The following is a 17,864-nucleotide window of genomic DNA, read 5'->3' as shown; positions in this document are numbered from 1 at the left end:
CCATTCCAATTTATTTCATGGTTGCGGCTCTGATTTGTCTAATTATAAGGGGTTTGGATTGTAATTTCTTAATTAAAAAAATGCCGACTTAATATAAAAGTTTGCTGGCACGAAAAAATAGATTCAATTTCGCATGAAAACCAGTGCTCAACAAGTCCCAACCGCAGGAAAAAAATAATAGGAAAGTGCCCTTTGTCCTTGGGGCTCTAACTTTAGTACATAAAAATCTCCATGTCTTTTACAATTCATTAGAACAGCGCAATGCATGCGGCGCCCTTAATTTCTGCTGTCGACTCAGACAAATTAAACCCAATGTGGACAAGACACGTGGTCCACAGAATCCAGAGCAATAAAGATGGACCATTCATGTTCATCACTGACTCTTATCAATGGCCTTGGCCCTTGTTCTTAATTAGGTGGACGCCTTCAAAAACTGTGAGCTGAAATTTATTTTCCAATTTGTTAACAGCCTTTTAGAAAGAAAAAGAAAAAGAAAAAGAAAAAGAAAAAGAAAAAGAAAAATAATGGTAAAAAAATCAATTTTTTTTTCCAATTGTGGGATGGATTATTGAGCAGCTGAAGAGGCATTGAAGAAGGGCAGTGCCAACTTAAACCCTAGCTAATCACAGGAGATGGTCCATCTATCAAGCAAGAGGGAACATGGCATTCATTAAATCCCACTGCCTCAGGAGGGGAGGAGACCCTCCTTCACGACTTTAAGAAATGGGGTGATGCTTTAGGTGGGCTTTGGCCTAAGCAGACCACATTTTTCTTTTTTTTCCTCTTTCTTTAAGTGTTTAGATGGTATTCTAGATTGAGGTCGTTTCCATTTCGAGACTCGAGAATCGTCGATGGATGTGCCGAAACTTTATAAGTCAGTGCTAATGTATCGCAAAAGTCATGATTGCAAAGACGTATTTGCTTCGCATATCTTATAAATCACATACCTTACGAAGCAACCGATTTGAAAATCAAAAGCGAGTTGTGGATGCCTATTTTGAAACAGAGTATCGAACTACCGTATCACGAGATGCACTAGTACTACAAAAATGATGCAAATTACAAGCGGGAACCCAAATTAATCATAAAGAGGCGTCATCGATTTAACACGAGCGACACCATCGGTACCAAATGTACAAATCAATCTCTTTTAACGTAAATTTGGATGGAAGGAAACAATACAAATCAGCCATACCATATCATATCTATTAAGACAAGGCGATTGGATAAATCGGATCAAGGAACAAAAGGAAATGGGACTCCATATTTACGTGGTTCGGTCAATATGACCTCCGTCCACATGGGAACTTCACAAAATTTCACACACTCGGAGATTATAACAGTACACGAATGCTCAAATACTGTTTCTCAATTCCTAATGGAATGATGTCAATCTTAAAAAGTAATTGTAAAATTCTAATCACAAAAATCTAATCCGCTAATTCACTCGGGTATAATTACAAGAAGAAAACCTCTCTCTCTCTCTCGAAGAACTCTCTGCACACTCCTCGGCCACCAAGGAGAGATTTGGCCCACTCCATCCTTCTGCTCACACTTCTATTTATAACCAAGAATTCTTCCGTTTTTTATTCCTGCCCATTCTCATCATGGAGATCTTGGCCCACCAGCTGGCCCAGCAACGTGGCCTTGCCAAGATGGAAACAACACATTTCGTCAACGATTTGCACTTCTTCACTTTAAGGCTCCAACACCACATAACAAAGCATTTGGAATATTCAATATCATCACACCTCCAGCAGGAGTCCGAGACATGGATATGACAAAGAAGAGAGAGCGGCACTTAACAAGAATGGACTCAAATCCTTCAATTATTGTGCGGCTTTGATCTTGAACATGCAGACGAAAACAGACCCGATTTTCAATGCCGAGTTAATTTCGACTTTCATGGGGTCGAATGTTCACGTATCTTCCTCGGTTCGGGTCTCGTCTGAGCTCAAGCTTGAGAAATATTCTAACAATATGCGGTGATATGATTGATCTCCCATCACTATCATTCGATGAACTTAGGTTTTGCTTCGTCGATCATAACTATGCAAGGATAAGACAAGAGGACTAAGAAAGCAACTGATCTAGAGCACCTACTTGCAATTAAAAAGTTTTTCCAATTTGTCCCATCCACTGTCAAGTAACATGAAACTAGAGACAATGACCTGCACATCACAGCCAACGTGACCTGGTTTCCATCTGCTGCTGTTAGCAGAGTATAAAAGAGGTCTTTGATTGTAAAAGAACCGTGGCGTCAGTAAAGATGTTCTTCATCTTGGGACTGCTGGTTTTGGGCTTGGCAATGACAGAAGGTGACTTGGTTTCTGGCGGTTCATCTAGCTGCAATTTTCCTGCTATCTACAACTTCGGGGATTCTAACTCAGACACCGGAGGCCGCTCCGCCGCGTTTTTTCAATTTCCGCCTCCCTACGGCAAAACTAACCTCGGTGATCCTCCCAAGAGATTATCCGACGGGCATGTCATCCTCGATTTCATAAGTGAGTCTTTCTGTTCGAGGCTATGAGCCCATGATGCATTTTGTCTTATGAAGCCTCTTGGACTAATTTAGTTCATTTACACCTAAGTGAAGCAGCTTCTAGGAATCACTAGCTTGGTGATGATTTTAGAATCAGAACTTAGCAGTCTTCAATCACTTCAACTTCTGTTTTTAAATTCGGCAAAATAAGAAGCTTCTTTGTCTAAGTGTTGTTATCGGTAGACACTTGTGGCAAGTCTCTGAGGCAAAATTGTGTTCTCGAACTATCTGCAGCTGAGAAACTAGGACTACCGTACTTGAATGCATACTTGGACTCCATAGGAACAAACTTTCGACACGGTGCAAACTTCGCTACCGGAGGCTCAGGCATTCTACCCGGCCCCATTAGTCCTTTTGATCTTGGTATTCAGATCTCCCAATTCAGACAGTTCAAATCACGGACGACAGAACTCTACAAGAACTCGAAGGATTCCGGTGAGTGAAGTCACCTTGTATCTGACACAATGCTTCTTAATCCAATTGAGAGTCTCCGGAACTGCAGTTCCTTCAGTGTCCTTGCATCCAAAGCTGAATGTTTTTGTAACGACTGACAACATATCGACCAATGGCGCTAAACTCAGGGATGACCGGAAGGTGCAGCGGAATCTCACTTCCACATCCTGATGACTTCTCAAAGGCCCTCTACACGTTCGATATCGGACATAATGACCTTGCAGTTGGTTTTTATAACATGACGGTTGACCAAATCGTCGCAGCGATTCCTCGCATCCTTGAGGGTTTTGATGCAGCAGTACAAGTAAGTTATGGGAAGTCATAGAAGATCTGAGATCCATCTGAAGAGCTTGCCATAAATGCACAAAACTTGCTCTTTGTTACTATTTTCCCATAGACTTCTGCCATTTAATTTCAGGAACTCTATGACGAAGGAGCAAGATCTTTCTGGATACATAACATTGGTCCACTCGGGTGCTTGCCTTTCATGGCTCTACCATATAATGGTACCCTTGACCCGAATGGCTGTGTCGCTTACAAAAACGACGTAGCTCAAGAATTTAACCAACAGCTTAAAGAAAGGGTGAACCAGCTAAGGAATAATCTCTCTATGGCTGCAGTCACATACGTTGACGTATATTCAGCCAAGCTATTGCTGATCAGTGACGCTAAAAATCAAGGTAATCATCTGCATAAATGTACTAGCCCTCTCAGGCTACACTTGATGAGAAAGAACGACAGAAAAATGCAGAGAAAAACTAGGCAATCCTGCAGTAACAGGTGGTCCGTTAGCCTAATGTTTCGTTAGACTAGTACCACTGCGCTGTCTAAATTTTGTTCTAATAGAGAAGATGAAATCTGGTGGCAGGTTTTGTTGATCCACTAAAGTTTTGCTGTGGTAGATTCGCACCGACATTCGTGAAGTGTGGAATGTTATTAGAAGTGAATGGAACCACCATTCATGGAGATGCTTGTGGCGATCCTCAGAATCGAATTAGCTGGGACGGCACACATTTTACAGATGCAGCCAATTCATGGATTGCTTCACGCATCCTCAATGGTTCCATGTCTGATCCGCCTGTACCAATTTCCAATGCTTGTCCATAACTCACCATGTCAAGATCGACGACGTTGGCACCAAAAATCTTCTTTTCTTTTTTCCAATATCTGATCATTCAGTCTAACTAATACATTACTCCCGTCGGACTCAGAGCGCACGTCCTGTAGCATCGACAAAGGAAATAACACAAGCATGGACGTTTCCCACTAGGAAAGTTTTACTATTTGCTTCTAGTTTGACATCAATACAGGAAATTCAGACCAACTTGTGGGCCTTTCTCAAGAAACAGATTTCAGACATCTCATGCTAAATAATCTTCTGCTTCATAGGATACTAGATCCAAGAAGATCATGAAGCTGCAGGAAGACGATTTGAAACAACCCATTAAGGTGAATGTAAAGCTTCTGTAGTTCTTTCATTCGCGCTCCGGAAAATAATTAGATTGTTCTCTCATCAACAAAGGTCAACATAGGTCGATAGTTACTGGGAATGCCGAATGGAATAGCCATTTAAGTCCATACTTGCCCTTTGCAGCCAACAATTAGAGGACTAAATCTGTGAACATTCTTTATTTCCAAAATGACGTGCAAAATCTAACCTTAATTGTGCTTTCAACTGCCCACACCAGTAAGCTAGAATTCCAGCATGGTGTGGCTGGCGTCGCTTTCCTGTGCGCAACAATTCTTCCAACGCAAACGAACAGCCTTATGTATTTCTACTATCAACTTCGCTTCATGCGCACAAACGATATTTACAGCATCAGAATTACAGTGCCTTGATGCAAGAGTTAAGTGTAAGTAAAGTTCCCAGTGTCCTGGACTTTCTGCTCCAATCCCTTCCCGCTTTGTTCAATCCGCATCAGGGTTCCCTGCCCGTAAGTGCCTCTTCTCTAATGGCAACAATACACTCCAGAATTTCAATCTCCTCATCCGACCTGTGCAAATTGTTAGAGATGTAAACAAGAAGTAAGGATCTACTCGAGCTAAAGATGACTGATTCAAAGAATGAAGAACTTAATGCTCTTGGAGATCTAACTCTACCGCCGACCGGATACCATAACTACGAAGGGATAAAGAAACACTAGGGGAACTTGAAATGAAAAGCGAATACATAAGTTGAAAATCATCCTAATCTAAACTGCCATGTTCAAGAGACACGGAGGTGACGATAAAAGCCATTTAAAAAAAACATGTGTCGTCTGTGCATCCCCCACCCTCACCTAAATCATAACTCATTTCAAAGGCAGAGATCACTCAGGATTTGCCAGCTTACCAGATGCATAAGGCAGAGATTAAGGAAAATATGAACCTTGATATAGTAATCATCTAATCTAAACAGATGAAGGAGCCTGTGGGTTAAGACAGAGCATCTTTGCCAATCCTAGAAATGAGTGAAACATGCCCCTGTTTAAGTTGTCATTATCAGACAGATCATATGTGCTGAAGTCATTGATCTGGTTATCAATATCATTTGATAGTTGATACCCATTCTTGGTAACATATATTGTCCATTTTTTCCTATATTGTCCATTTTTTCCTTCTTTTTCGCATACTTTGGTCAACATTTACAAGTTTCACCAATCTGTAACTTATATATCAAAGCACTAGATTATGAAGAGCTGACCCAATTTCCAGGTAAAAAATGCAGAAGTTTCTACCTTCCTACGATTTGTTCCTCTTCCAATGAAGACCACGACTTTGTTTCGGTGATCACAAGTATGCAAGCATGAGACAAAGCATCAAGAAAGATGTTGACTCCAAGTTGCCTCTTAGTTTTATAATTTTCAGGAGTCCCTCAAGCTGTGGTATGGAACAATGTAACCAGTCCTATCCAATGTCAAGTGACATGAAACTAGAGACAATTCTGGGAACCCTGCCATCCCAGTTTATGTGAACTCCGAGCTGCCCTTTTCTCGCTGCATCATCTGCTCTTATCCGAGTATAAAAGTGGTCTTCGAAGAGCCATAAGACACAGCTACTCACGAACAGCTAAATATCATTTACTTTTTGAGTTGGAAATAACAATGGCATTAATAAGAACGCTCAGCATTTTGATGCTGCTGGTTTCGGGATTGGCAATGACACAAGGGGACTTGGTGTCTGGCAGTTCATCTAGCTGCAACTTTCCTGCTATCTACAACTTTGGGGGATTCAAACTCGGACACTGGAGGCCGCTCCACTGCACTTACTCAAATTCCACCTCCCTACGGCGAAACCAACCTTGGCAATCCTCCCAAGAGATTATCCAATGGGCATGTCATCCTCGATTTCATAAGTGAGATTTTTAGCAGACTGCTGGAACATTTGAGTCATCAGTTTCTTTAGAGCAGAATATGAACCACATGAACATGCACTAAGGAAATTCAGTCATTAGTTTCACCACTCAGGATCAACAGTTCTGATTAATAGAAGTTCATTGTCTTGACAAAAAGATGCCTTCATAGAGGTCATTATAGTTTAGCATTTGTACAATATCTGAGGCATCATCGGTTTTCTTTAACTTTCTGTAGCTGAGAAACTAGGACTACCATACATGAGTGCATTCTTGGACTCTGTAGGCACAAACTTTCGACACGGCGCAAACTTCGCCACCGGAGGCTCTTCCATTCTACCTGGTCCTTTCAGCCCATTCGATCTCGGCGTTCAGATCTCTCAATTCAAACAGTTCAAATCATGCACAACACAACTCTACAAGAATTTGGGTGGTTCCGGGGAGCCATTATATCCTTCTTCAGCTTTCTGCAGTTCATTAGCCAGAATTATTGCACATCAAGCAAGTAATGTGAATATGCCTCTTAATCCAATTTAGAGTCCCTGTAATCTCATCTCCTTCAGTTTCTTTGTGCACAAAGCTGAATAATTTTGTAAAGACTGATGACATATAAAAAAATGGCGTCAAATTCAGGGATCATCGAAAATTGCAGCAGCGTGTCCCTTCCGCATCCTGATGGTTTCTCAAAGGCCCTCTACACATTTGATATAGGACAGAATGATCTTACATTTGGCTTTCAGAACTTGATAGTAGATCAAATTGTCGCTGCAATTCCTGGAATCCTTGACAGATTCAATGCAGCAATACAAGTAAGTTATGGGAAGTCATAGAATCTCTGTGATCCATAAAGAGCCTAACATAAATGCACAAAACTTGCTCATTTTTATACTGCTTTCCTAAAGGGATTTCCATTGTTTATTTTCAGCAACTCTATGGCGAAGGAGCAAGAGCTTTCTGGATACATAACACCGGTCCAATTGGATGTTTGCCTTTCATGGCTCTACCATTCAAATTTAGAAATGGCACCCTTGACCAGAGTGGCTGCAACGCTTACCAAAACAATGTCATTCAAGAATTCAATCAGCAGCTTAAAGAAAGTGTGGACCAGCTAAGAAGAAATGTCTCCATGGCTGTATTCACCTACGTCGACGTATATTCAGCCAAGCTATCGCTGATAAGTGATGCTAAAAATCAAGGTAATCTTCTGCAGCGTAATAGTTCTCTCAGGCTATACACTTAATGAGAAACCCCATGAGGTTTATGTAGAGAAAAACTAGGCAGTCTGCAATAACAGGAGGTCCTTTTTGCCTAATGATTCGTTGAACTTATACTACCGAGGTGTGTAAATTGTGTTCTGACTGTTGATGAAATCTGGCGGCAGGTTTTGTCGATCCACTAAACTACTGCTGTGGTACCTTCGTGCCGGCATTCGTGATGTGCGGACTGTCAACACAAGTGAATGGAGCCACCATTCATGGAGATGCTTGTGGCGATCCTCAGGATCGGATCAGCTGGGATGGCATACATTTCACGGATGCAGCCAATTCATGGATCGCTTCACGCATCCTTGATGGTTCCATGACCAACCCACCTGCACCGATCTCCGTTGCTTGTCCATAACTATACAGCATCAAGACTGAAGATGTCAGAACCAAAAGAGGCAAAACGAAAGCGAGAGAACAATCTTCCTTTTCGCTTTGCTAACTTCCGTCATTTGATTACCAAATAAAACATCACTCCAGTCGGAGCACGTCATGTAATATTCACCTGGGGGAATAACAAAAGCTTTGCTTTCAAAAGAACCAGCATGTGGACTTATTCGCCATGAAAGCTGTAGCGTTTGCTTCTTGTTTGAGTTCGATACTGGCGATTCAGACCAGTTTTTGGGCCTCACTCAAGGAACAGGTTTGAGATATCTCGTGCTAAATTTGAAATATCCCAAGTAGATCATGAAGCTCTAGCAAGACAACATGAACAGAAAAACGGACTAACACTGCAAAAACTAAGAAAAAGGATTGGAACGTGAGGTCCGTGAACTCCAAAAAAATTAACTAGAAGAAAGGTGAATTGCTGGTGATAAAAGCCGGTAAGTCACTCAAATAAAAATAAATAAATTCGCTAAAGAGTTGGCAACTTTTGAAATCAACCAAATTTATATTTATCTTTACTTTCATAGTTGTTGATTCCAGATTCGCGTTATCGATTAAATTTCGGCATGTATTTATCATGAGTACTGTGTCCTCGGTTAAATTCCGGCATAGTACTTTCGTGTTCTCAAAATGTATGGTTCATTAAATTTCAACAAAGTTTATTTTCATCTGATTACCTAACCTTGTCATCGATTAGATTTCGGCACGATTTGCGCTTGTACATTTCTGTGTGAATCAAATCGATCGTCGTTTCTTAGCCTATGACGCTTCGCGTGACCTTGCTTCACTCAATTAATAGCCGAAGAACAATTTTTGGTGAAAGATATTTCGTCATGGGTTTCTAGCGAAACAGTATCTTAATCGGGGATTTATCTTCTTTTTTTCGTTGGTATCTTTGTCGACTAGCTCTGCTATGACGATCGTCAATCGTGCGTCGTCGTATGTCCCCAGCCGATTCATGATCATCGATGCATATTAATATCGAATACTCTGTCAGTCGTGGATAATGGCTCGCATATCTAGTGTCGACAACCATTTGCCTTCTGGCCACGTGTCTACTTATATCAATGACCTGGTTAAATTTTGGTGCAAACAACCATCATAAAGGTTCCATCTAAAATCTGAACAAATAAAAAGCCTATAGGTTAAGACAGACCACCTTTGCCAATCCTGGAAATGAGCGAATATGCCCCTGCTTAAGTTGTCATTATCAGACAAATCAATGTTGCCGAGGTAACTGATCTGCCATCAATGCCATTCGATAACCATTCTTGTCTACATATGTTGTGGTCCCTTTTTTTGTTCTTCTCTTCTCGCATACTTAGGTCAGCCTTTAGGAGTTGGTGCATATGATGACATTTCTGGAAGTGGATTTCCACGCATGATGACACTTTTAGAGTAGAAATCCATTTGGTCAGTGAATTTTCACTTCTGTAATCTATATTAACGTAATAGACTAAAAAAAGCTGACCCAATTTCCATATAAAGAGCATAGAAGTTGCTACCTCTCAACCAATTTGTCCCTCTCCTTATTAGGACCGCAACTTTGCTTCGTCGATTATAACTATGCCAGCATGAGACGAAGCATCAAGAAAGATGTTAATTCCAAGTCCACGCTTGCAAGTAGAAGATTTCATGCTATTGCCTATCACTTCAGTTTTGTAATTTTCAGGAGTCCTCAAGTTGTGGGATGGAACATTCTAGCCTGTCCTATCTGATGCCGAGCGGCATGAAGCTAGAGGCAATTCCGCGAACCCCAATCTTCCCATTTTACGTGAACTCTAAGCTGCCCTTTTTTTCGACTGTCCCGGTCTGCGTTTAGAAGAGTACAGAATAGGTCCTGGAAAAGCCATAAGACACCACTAACACAAGAACAGCGTAATATCACTTGCTTTTGAGTTTGAAGGAACGATGGCATTAGCAAAAATACTCGGCATTTTGGGACTGCTGGTTTTGGGATTGGCAATGACACAAAAGGGATATGGTGTCCAGCAGTTCATCTAGCTGCAACTTTCCTGCTATCTACAACTTTGGGGATTCAAACTCGGACACCGGAGGCCGCTCTGCTGCACTCACACAAATTCCACCTCCCTACGGCGAAACCAACCTTGGCAATCCTCCCAAGAGGTTATCCAATGAGCATGTCATCCTCGATTTCATAAGTAAGATTTCTTAGCGGACTACTTTGAAACATTCGAGTCATCGGTTTCCTTATATGGATCCCATAAGCATGCAACGAGGGAAATTTAGTGGTTAATCACACCTGTCAGGATGAACATGTTTTGATCACTAGAAGTTCATTGTCTTGACAAAAAGATGCCTTGATAAAGGTCATTACAGGTTAATATTTGTACAATCACAGAGGTATAATCGGTTTTCTTGAACTTGCTGCAGCTGAGAAACTAGGATTACCATACATGAGTGCATACTTGGACTCCGTAGGGACGAACTTTGGACGCGGTGTAAACTTTGCCGCAACAAACAGTTCAAATCTTGCAATTCAAACAGTTCAAATCTCGCACAACAGAACTCTATAAGAACTCAAGTGATTATGGTGAGCCATTATGCCCTTCGTCAGCTTTCTGCAGTTCATTAGCCAGAATTATGGCACGAGGCAAGTAATCTGGATATGCCACTCAGTCCAATTAAGAGTCCCCATAATAGCATTTTGTGCACAAATCTGAATAATTTTGTAAAGACTGACAACATAAAAAAAAGTCACGTTAAATTCAGGGATGATCGAGAGTTGCAGCAGCATGTCCCTTCCGCATCCTGATGATTTCTCAAAGGCCATCTACACATTTGATATGGGACAGAATGATCTTTTTTTTTGCCTTTCAGAACGTGACAGTAGATCAAACTGTCGCTACAATTCCTGGCATCCTTGACGCAGCAATACAAGTTATGGGCAGTCATAGAATTTCTGAGATCCATAAAAAGCCTAACAATAATGCACAAAACTTGCTAATTTTTATACTGCTAAAGGTATTTCTGTTGTTTATTTTCAGCAACTCTATGGCGAAGGAGCAAGAGCTTTTTGGATACACAACACCGGTCCAATTGGATGCTTGCCTTTCATGGCTGTGCCATTTAAATTCAGAAATGGCACCCTTAACCAGAATGGCTGTGTCGCTTATCAAAACGATGTCGTTCAAGAATTCAATCAGCAGCTTAAAGAAAGGGTAAATAATCTATCTGTGGCTGCATTCACATATGTCGACCTATATTCAGCCAAGCTATCGCTGATAAGTGATGCTAAAAACCAAGGTAATCTTCCGCATATCAGAGAGTACTAGCTCTCTCAGGCTACACTTAATGAGCAGATCTACAAGGTAAATGTAGAGAAAAAGTTGGCAATCCGCAAGCAACAGGAGGATACACTTAATGAGCAGATCTCCTTGTGTAAATCATGTTCTAACCATTGATGAAATCTGGTGGCAGGTTTTGTTGATCCACTGAACTACTGCTGTGGTACCTTCGTGCCGACATTCGTGATGTGTGGACTGTCAGCACACGTAAATGGAACCACTGTTCATGGAGATGCTTGTGGCGATCCTCAGGATCAAATTGGCTGGGACAGCATACATTTCACGGATGCAGCAAATTCGTGGATCTCTTCACGCATCCTCAACTGTTCCATGTCCGACCCACCTTCACCAATCTCCAGTGCTTGTCCATAACTTACAGCGTCAAGATTGAAGATGTAATATCCAAAAGAACCAAAGAAAAAAGAGCGAAAAATATTGCTTTTCCTTTTCTACTTTCTGGTCCTAAATAAAACATCAATCCTGTCGGAGCACATGTTAGGAAATATTCACATGCAAAATAATACAAGCATTGCTTTAAAAATGACATATAAAACCAGATATCCAATAAGAAGGGCGTGGCTTTCTAATTGCTAAGTCTCTTTTGCTTTAGAGATTATTCGGCAGAAATAGATAGCTTATGTACTTCCTCTCTCAAATTTGCTTCATGCCTAAGAAAGTACGTAAATCGTCAAGATCACAATACCTTGATGCCACCATCTTCTAAGATCACGTCACGATCACGCCTAAATGGCCTTGGGGACCTGACTCTACTGCCGGTTAGATTCCATTCCATAAATAAAAGAACTAGCAGCAGTGCGAACGAAATGCCAACAAGGGAATTAAAGAACAGTCTAACTTAAGCTGTCATTTTCAAGGGACTCGGAGATGATGGTAAAACCATGAAGTTTGGCCCAGAAACGATAGATGCTATGGAGACAAGATCGCAGAAATACAAATTAAATGGCAAGAATCACGAGCAAAGCTGAGAATAAACAGTCATACCTGTTCAATGCATCATACGTGCCAACCAAAATGCTTCACGGTGATATGGTCCATATTCCTTTTCGAAATGTTTGATGCTTCTTCAAAGAGTTCTGCAGCCTCGTATATTGCATTAGATTGCACGCAGGCTCAGACCCATTTGGTTTAAAGCAATTCCAAACAAGGGAGACTTTTCCTCTGCACTGTTCCGGATTTCGGAGCGGCAGAATTTATGGAGGTGTAAATATTTTCCCATCATACGATACATAACCCCCATCCATGCCTCGACTCCTGCAACCATGTTTTGCTGGCCAGGGGCATCAGCATGTATCTTCAAAGCCTTCTTAAGCAATGTGAGCGACTGCTCCAATTCATCCATAGACTTACAGATGGCAGAAAGGAGAAATTTTTATATATCAAAATGCCTTAAAAATGCCCTGTTTGCCGAGCAGAGCACTTCGTAAGTCTTTTGTAACAAGAAATCTTGAATAAGCGTGAGACTTTGGCTGTGAAGGCAGTCTCAATGTAGCAGCTGTTAATTTTCAATAAGAGGAGCATGGTTCTTTCGGATTCTTGCGCGAGATTGACTGCTGTTTCATGTGATTCGCAAGGTCGGTAGATATACCATGTCACCCAGGAACATGCAAGAACAGAAAGAAAACCCAACACTATTACTCATATCTTAGTTCAATAGCTTACCAAGGCGATGATGCCTTCTGTCGTCAGCAAGCGATTGCTCAAGAACGGCAAAAAAGGAAGAAAAGAACATATAAGAATGCAAAAGACGAGGTTGTTGCAGTTGGAGGCCGCCACGCCACGGACATAGCCCAAGAACACCAATTGAGAAATGAAGAGAGGGAGCAAGTGGCCCAAACAAATGACCGCACGAAGACCCCACTGGCAAGATCTTACTTACTGTTAACTAAATTGGAAAAATTCCATTTAAAGTACCGAAATGTTCTTATTTTCTCAAATAAAGGCATACAGTGAATTTTATTTCAAATAAGGGCTTGAAGTGGCCATGAAGTCTCAAGAAAAGGCATGCCCTTAAAGGGTATTTTTGTCATTTCTTCTTTTTGATTTTTTAAAAAAAATTTCTTTCTCTTTTCCTTTCTTGTAAATTAAAAAAGAAATTAAAAATTTGAAAAAAAGAAGAAGAAATAAACACAGGAGGGAGGCTCCTCCCCTCCCGCCGATGTGGCGTCAAGAAAGGGCGGCGGGGTCGGCGGCCCTCGCCCGGATCCGGGAGAGGGCCCGACCCTCTCTTGGTTCCGGCGAGGGCTTGTCCGCCCCCTACCGACGGTGGGAAGCGGCCCCAACCCTCTCGCATGTGCATTTGTATTTTTTTTAATTCTTAAAAATAGAAAAATGAAAAGATAAAGAAAAAAGGAAAAAAGAGAGAGGAAATGACAAAAATGCCCTTGTGACTAGGCTCTCTTTTGAGGATTTTTTGTCACTTCATGCTTTTATTTGAGAAAAAAAGGGAACTTCACACCCTTATTAGATACAAGGTTCACTTCGGGTCCTTATTTGATAAAATGAAAGTACTTGAGACCCTTATTTGAAATTTTCCCAACTAAATTTCATTTCCTAAGGATACAAATGTTTCATTTGTAAGATCGATGTTGGTAAGGCATATGATTCTAACCTTGTCATTTGTTGACTTTGGGGGTTGAGCTAATCATTGGCGCGGACTCATCCGAGCCCTTTGAGTATGAAGGTCGAATAGCTTACCTCGGGAAGGGGCTTGTAAACAAGGTCTGTCTCGACCCGATCCATTTGACCGAGGCTTGAGCCGCCTCGAAATATCGGTATGCAACTTTGTCGATAGTTGATTGTTTGCATGATAAACAAAGTTAGGTCCAATGAGACGTGAGCGTGGCTTCGCCGGGTTAACCCACCTACTCAAGCGAGTTCACTTCTGTTTGGTTCGAAGAAAATCTTTCCGATCATTTGAGGCTAATGAAAATTATGAAATCGGCTTAGTGAAGAATGTTTCATTGTTAACAACACTCTATAATTAAGTACTTTCATGGACAATCAAAAGGCTTCTCGTTAACACATTTTTCTAGTAAGTTGAAAAAAAAATCATATTTTGGAGGAAGATCCCACAATATTTCCGAAGGATTGAAAATTCTCCTACTCTCCTCTTCACTTACAATTCTCGTAAATCATTGAAGGCATCTCAAAATGTATTGAGCAAGTCCTTAATGCTTCTTGTAAAAGGTCAAGTAGCTTCGGATTCAAATAGTTGATATTCTTATAGTTGCTATTCAATTTATTCGAAAGCTAGGGCATAATATTTTAAGTGAGATATCATATCTTCCATGCGAATTTGCACAAAAAGTTTGTTGAGTTTATGCAGATTAAATTCGAGATGAGCTTGATTGAAGAAAACAACTTTTCTCGAATCTCAACTGTTTGCAATCCAAACAGCCGCCCGTCATCGCAAACGACACCTTACGATCGCCATAATCCAAACCTAGAAACAAAACAATAAAGGAAAAGGAATTTGTGCACCTAATTTGGAATTCGTTGTTCTTGATACGGAATTCTGACAATACGAAGCTCAAGCGCTTCCTTTACGTCGCCCTCCGAATGCCTAGCGTCGATGAGACCACCTCACACTCTCCTCTCTCACCTCATGAGAAGACTAAATGGCGTATGAAGTTATTAGGGTTAGAGGGGGGCGTCTTAGCCCTATTTATAGAGTTTTAGCCGGGCCCTCTTATCACGGGCCAGGCTGAACTCGGCCCACACTAGCTAGACTCATATTTGGCCCATGAAGAGTCATTATATCCCTTTTTTTATTAGACCAACCCCGTAAAAACGGTAATTACAATTCCAATTCATGTAACCCACATCAGGAAAACTCTTACACTAGTTACTTGAAATTTTCAGCTTGACAAGGGTCCCCCTAATTTAAGAATTGTTCTGTCATTAATTTGATCTCATCAACAAATTCCATTCTCTATGCAACACAAACACCAAAAGAGCTAACAACACAATTGAACAAGATAAAAAAAAAATGACTTATGCTCCATTTTTTGGGTACCTCCATAAGAGCGAGTCTTCTTAAACTTATGTGAAGAATAGCTTTAGCTAGTTTTTTAGATAAATTATAATCTGTAACAACAATATAATGATGAGATGTATATCAATAAAGAGGTTTCTCATGTCAGAAATCACGAATTTTTTAATTCTACCAGTGTCCATACTAATGTGGACAGCAATTTTGGTGCAACATCAAATCATAAGAAATCTTGAGGAATCTGAAGATCTCTATTTCAACCAAAAAAGCCAAAAGCCAAAAGTAGAGGCATCTCAATAAGAGCAGTTTCAATCAAAAATGAGAAATCAAGAGGAATGAGGAGAAAAACAAGAATTTGAACATATGAAATTCCCTCACTGCTATAGCAGTGTTTTAGTTTCAACATTTGATCAATTGTTCTGTTCTCACTCAAAATACAATATCAAAATCCAGTGTTGCTAGAATGTCATTTTGTCTAGCTCTCTTCAATGAAAAGATAACTCATGGAAGACAAATTTTGTGGAGCACTATGCACCTCTAATCTATAAAGAAAGTAAAGTACTTCCCGAAAACTTCTTCCCCACCACGGTTTCTATACATAACTAAATATACATGCATCAAAAGAGCAGGAAATCGACTAGAGTAATATGCATCAAAGCCATCGGGAGATGGCCCTTCGATCTGCTGAAGGTGTGGGGTTTCTATGTGATGGTTGAAGCGATTCCTAATAGCTCGCAGAAAAGATACCACGTGAGCAAACCTGTGTTGCACACCGAGCTCATGGGCAAATAAATTCAACAAAATATCACCATCTACCATCTTGTGCCAATCTTTATGACCGGGAAGAATCCATGTTGCCCCCATATGAATTTCTTTCCTAAGATTTGAAGCGAATTGTTCTAATTGCGGTTTGTCGCTGGCATCGCATAGAAACAACGGTCTCTTCGTAGAATCCCAAAACATGGGATGATCAATCACGTTTGATATTTTTGGTCTGCCAATAAATAGAAGCAATTAAATATTGATTAGTGCAATTTATGAAAAAATTAAAATCATATTAGCTCAATGAAACCACACTCTTACCTCTATTTAGGATCCGAGTTCAATAATGTCCAAATCAAATGACGAGCCTCACAAGAAGTGGCTACGGTCTGAGTAGGTTCTCAATTCTACCGTGATCTAGATGCCCCATTTCATCATATAGTAGATCGGGGTGATTTCCAGAGGTGGCACGGAAGAAGAAGACGCACCCAAGACTAAACAGGTTGGCCTCTCTTGTTAGCTGCGTCCCAAGACAAAGCATCTCCGATGCTCGCCACCCTAAGGTTTGACAACACATCAGAGATTTAAAAAAAAATTGCAAACGAACGTAGAAGATCAAACTTACCATTGTTTGAATTTTCTCAAATGGGCAATTTGCTAATTTCTATGTCGGTCCATTTGATCGATAATGTTTTGCTCCTAGTAATCAGGACATTCTTGGGCCTTACATCACCTTCGATGATATCTAATCCATGAAAATGACTCAATCCTAATATCATTTCCCTGTATCATAAGTAGACATGATAAAAAAAATCAAACAACTAAATAACATCTTAGATAATCGAAGTCTTCAAAGCCATAAGAATTACCCCATTAGGTTTAGCAAAAGCAATGACGGATGCCCACTAGCTGTCCATAATTCAAAGTTCTCCATTTCCCTCCTAAGAACTTCCAATTTTTCTCCGTGTTCTATATTGAGGAAAGAAGAGAAGTCCATATTTGCAGAAACCGCTTGAACTAAGTCTAAAAGACTGCCGCCATTACAAAGATCTTGGCAAACAAATATAAAATGCTTCGTTTCCAGCACACCTTCATAAAGTAGGACATTCGGATGATGATAGTTTAATAGGGTGTCTTTTATCCCTTTCGTTTCTTGCCAACGTTCAAGGTGAAGCTGCCTCACCGCGATAGGTCTATTGTCATAACTTCCCTAAAAACAATACTCCCATGACTACCGAATCCAATTTTATTCGATATACACATAACAATACAACGACGGATAGAATCGCTAGTCCCTTTAGCCAAGCTATTCTACACTTCGAATATATCGTTAGAAGCATCGCCTAACTTTCCACCTTCGTCATTCTGCGGGCATCCGTCAAAGGTACCGTAATGCCAACTAGCATCATTCTTTATCCACCGTCTTGGCACACCATAAGACAGTTGGTAGCGCTTTGGAGAAATGTAAAGACAATTTGGTATGTTGTGCTTCAAAAAGAAACTTTGAGAGAAAGACATAGATTATCACTCACTTGGCCAAACCTTAGATTTGCGATTGTAAAAGAGAATTTCGTCTTCAGTCCAAGGTGAGGTTCATCAACAGTACTTTTTGTGACCAGCTACGTATTGTTGACACCTAATTTTGGCGATCCCATATTATTATTATTATTATTATTATTATTATTATTATTATTCGTTAAATATGAATACGTCTAATTTATTTTTGTCTTATTGCAAAATAGAAAAAGCAATAAACAAATAAATATATATAACGATTTTTTTTAGAAAAAAAAAAAGAAGAAATGAG

At 40.4% G+C, this 17,864-nt stretch overlaps 4 protein-coding genes across 4 annotated transcripts; 3 read left to right on the top strand and 1 right to left on the bottom strand.

Annotated features, from left to right (window-relative positions):
• Window positions 1–2,284: 2,284 nt before the first annotated feature.
• Window positions 2,285–4,247, top strand: LOC115741352 (GDSL esterase/lipase At5g14450-like). Its single transcript, XM_030675230.2, has 5 exons — window positions 2,285–2,504; window positions 2,777–2,977; window positions 3,124–3,299; window positions 3,414–3,675; window positions 3,864–4,247. The coding sequence occupies exons 1-5, from the start codon at window positions 2,309–2,311 to the stop codon at window positions 4,100–4,102; spliced, it is 1,074 nt and encodes a 357-aa protein (XP_030531090.2). The 5' UTR covers window positions 2,285–2,308; the 3' UTR covers window positions 4,103–4,247.
• A 2,324-nt stretch (window positions 4,248–6,571) lies between these two features.
• On the top strand, window positions 6,572–7,961 carry LOC115741353 (GDSL esterase/lipase At5g14450-like). Its single transcript, XM_048283709.1, has 3 exons — window positions 6,572–7,135; window positions 7,252–7,537; window positions 7,708–7,961. The coding sequence occupies exons 1-3, from the start codon at window positions 6,929–6,931 to the stop codon at window positions 7,944–7,946; spliced, it is 732 nt and encodes a 243-aa protein (XP_048139666.1). The 5' UTR covers window positions 6,572–6,928; the 3' UTR covers window positions 7,947–7,961.
• A 1,995-nt stretch (window positions 7,962–9,956) lies between these two features.
• Window positions 9,957–11,673, top strand: LOC115741354 (GDSL esterase/lipase At5g14450-like). Its single transcript, XM_048283708.1, has 5 exons — window positions 9,957–10,102; window positions 10,338–10,482; window positions 10,817–10,876; window positions 10,984–11,242; window positions 11,417–11,673. The coding sequence occupies exons 1-5, from the start codon at window positions 9,957–9,959 to the stop codon at window positions 11,653–11,655; spliced, it is 849 nt and encodes a 282-aa protein (XP_048139665.1). The 3' UTR covers window positions 11,656–11,673.
• Window positions 11,674–15,832: 4,159 nt separating this feature from the next.
• LOC115741355 (serine/threonine-protein kinase/endoribonuclease IRE1b-like) lies at window positions 15,833–17,054 on the bottom strand. Its single transcript, XM_030675231.2, has 2 exons — window positions 16,927–17,054; window positions 15,833–16,289 (listed from the first exon to the last, which is right to left on the bottom strand). The coding sequence occupies exons 1-2, from the start codon at window positions 17,052–17,054 to the stop codon at window positions 15,833–15,835; spliced, it is 585 nt and encodes a 194-aa protein (XP_030531091.2).
• Between the last annotated feature and the right edge of the window lie 810 nt (window positions 17,055–17,864).

The sequence above is a fragment of the Rhodamnia argentea genome, chromosome 8 (genome assembly GCF_020921035.1).
Source record: "Rhodamnia argentea isolate NSW1041297 chromosome 8, ASM2092103v1, whole genome shotgun sequence".
In the NCBI taxonomy this organism is placed as follows: domain Eukaryota; kingdom Viridiplantae; phylum Streptophyta; class Magnoliopsida; order Myrtales; family Myrtaceae; genus Rhodamnia; species Rhodamnia argentea.
The sequence above is the reverse complement of the archived record's forward strand: the minus strand, read 5'-3'. Positions and strand labels throughout refer to the sequence as shown.

Bases quoted from the DNA above. Each gene is read 5' to 3' on its own strand.
- LOC115741352 (XM_030675230.2), top strand. From the start codon at position 2,309: ATGACAGAAGGTGACTTGGTTTCTGGCGGTTCATCTAGCTGCAATTTT. The intron at 3,300-3,413 runs GTAAGTTATGGG...ATTTAATTTCAG, and splicing joins GTTTTGATGCAGCAGTACAA to GAACTCTATGACGAAGGAGC. The intron at 3,676-3,863 runs GTAATCATCTGC...ATCTGGTGGCAG, and splicing joins CAGTGACGCTAAAAATCAAG to GTTTTGTTGATCCACTAAAG.
- LOC115741353 (XM_048283709.1), top strand. From the start codon at position 6,929: ATGACATATAAAAAAATGGCGTCAAATTCAGGGATCATCGAAAATTGC. The intron at 7,136-7,251 runs GTAAGTTATGGG...GTTTATTTTCAG, and splicing joins GATTCAATGCAGCAATACAA to CAACTCTATGGCGAAGGAGC. The intron at 7,538-7,707 runs GTAATAGTTCTC...ATCTGGCGGCAG, and splicing joins TCAAGGTAATCTTCTGCAGC to GTTTTGTCGATCCACTAAAC.
- LOC115741354 (XM_048283708.1), top strand. From the start codon at position 9,957: ATGGTGTCCAGCAGTTCATCTAGCTGCAACTTTCCTGCTATCTACAAC. The intron at 10,103-10,337 runs GTTATCCAATGA...GTACAATCACAG, and splicing joins CTTGGCAATCCTCCCAAGAG to AGGTATAATCGGTTTTCTTG. The intron at 10,483-10,816 runs GTTCAAATCTCG...TTTGCCTTTCAG, and splicing joins CAAATCTTGCAATTCAAACA to AACGTGACAGTAGATCAAAC.
- LOC115741355 (XM_030675231.2), bottom strand. From the start codon at position 17,054: ATGGACTTCTCTTCTTTCCTCAATATAGAACACGGAGAAAAATTGGAA. The intron at 16,290-16,926 runs GTAATTCTTATG...ATTTATTGGCAG, and splicing joins CTTTTGCTAAACCTAATGGG to ACCAAAAATATCAAACGTGA.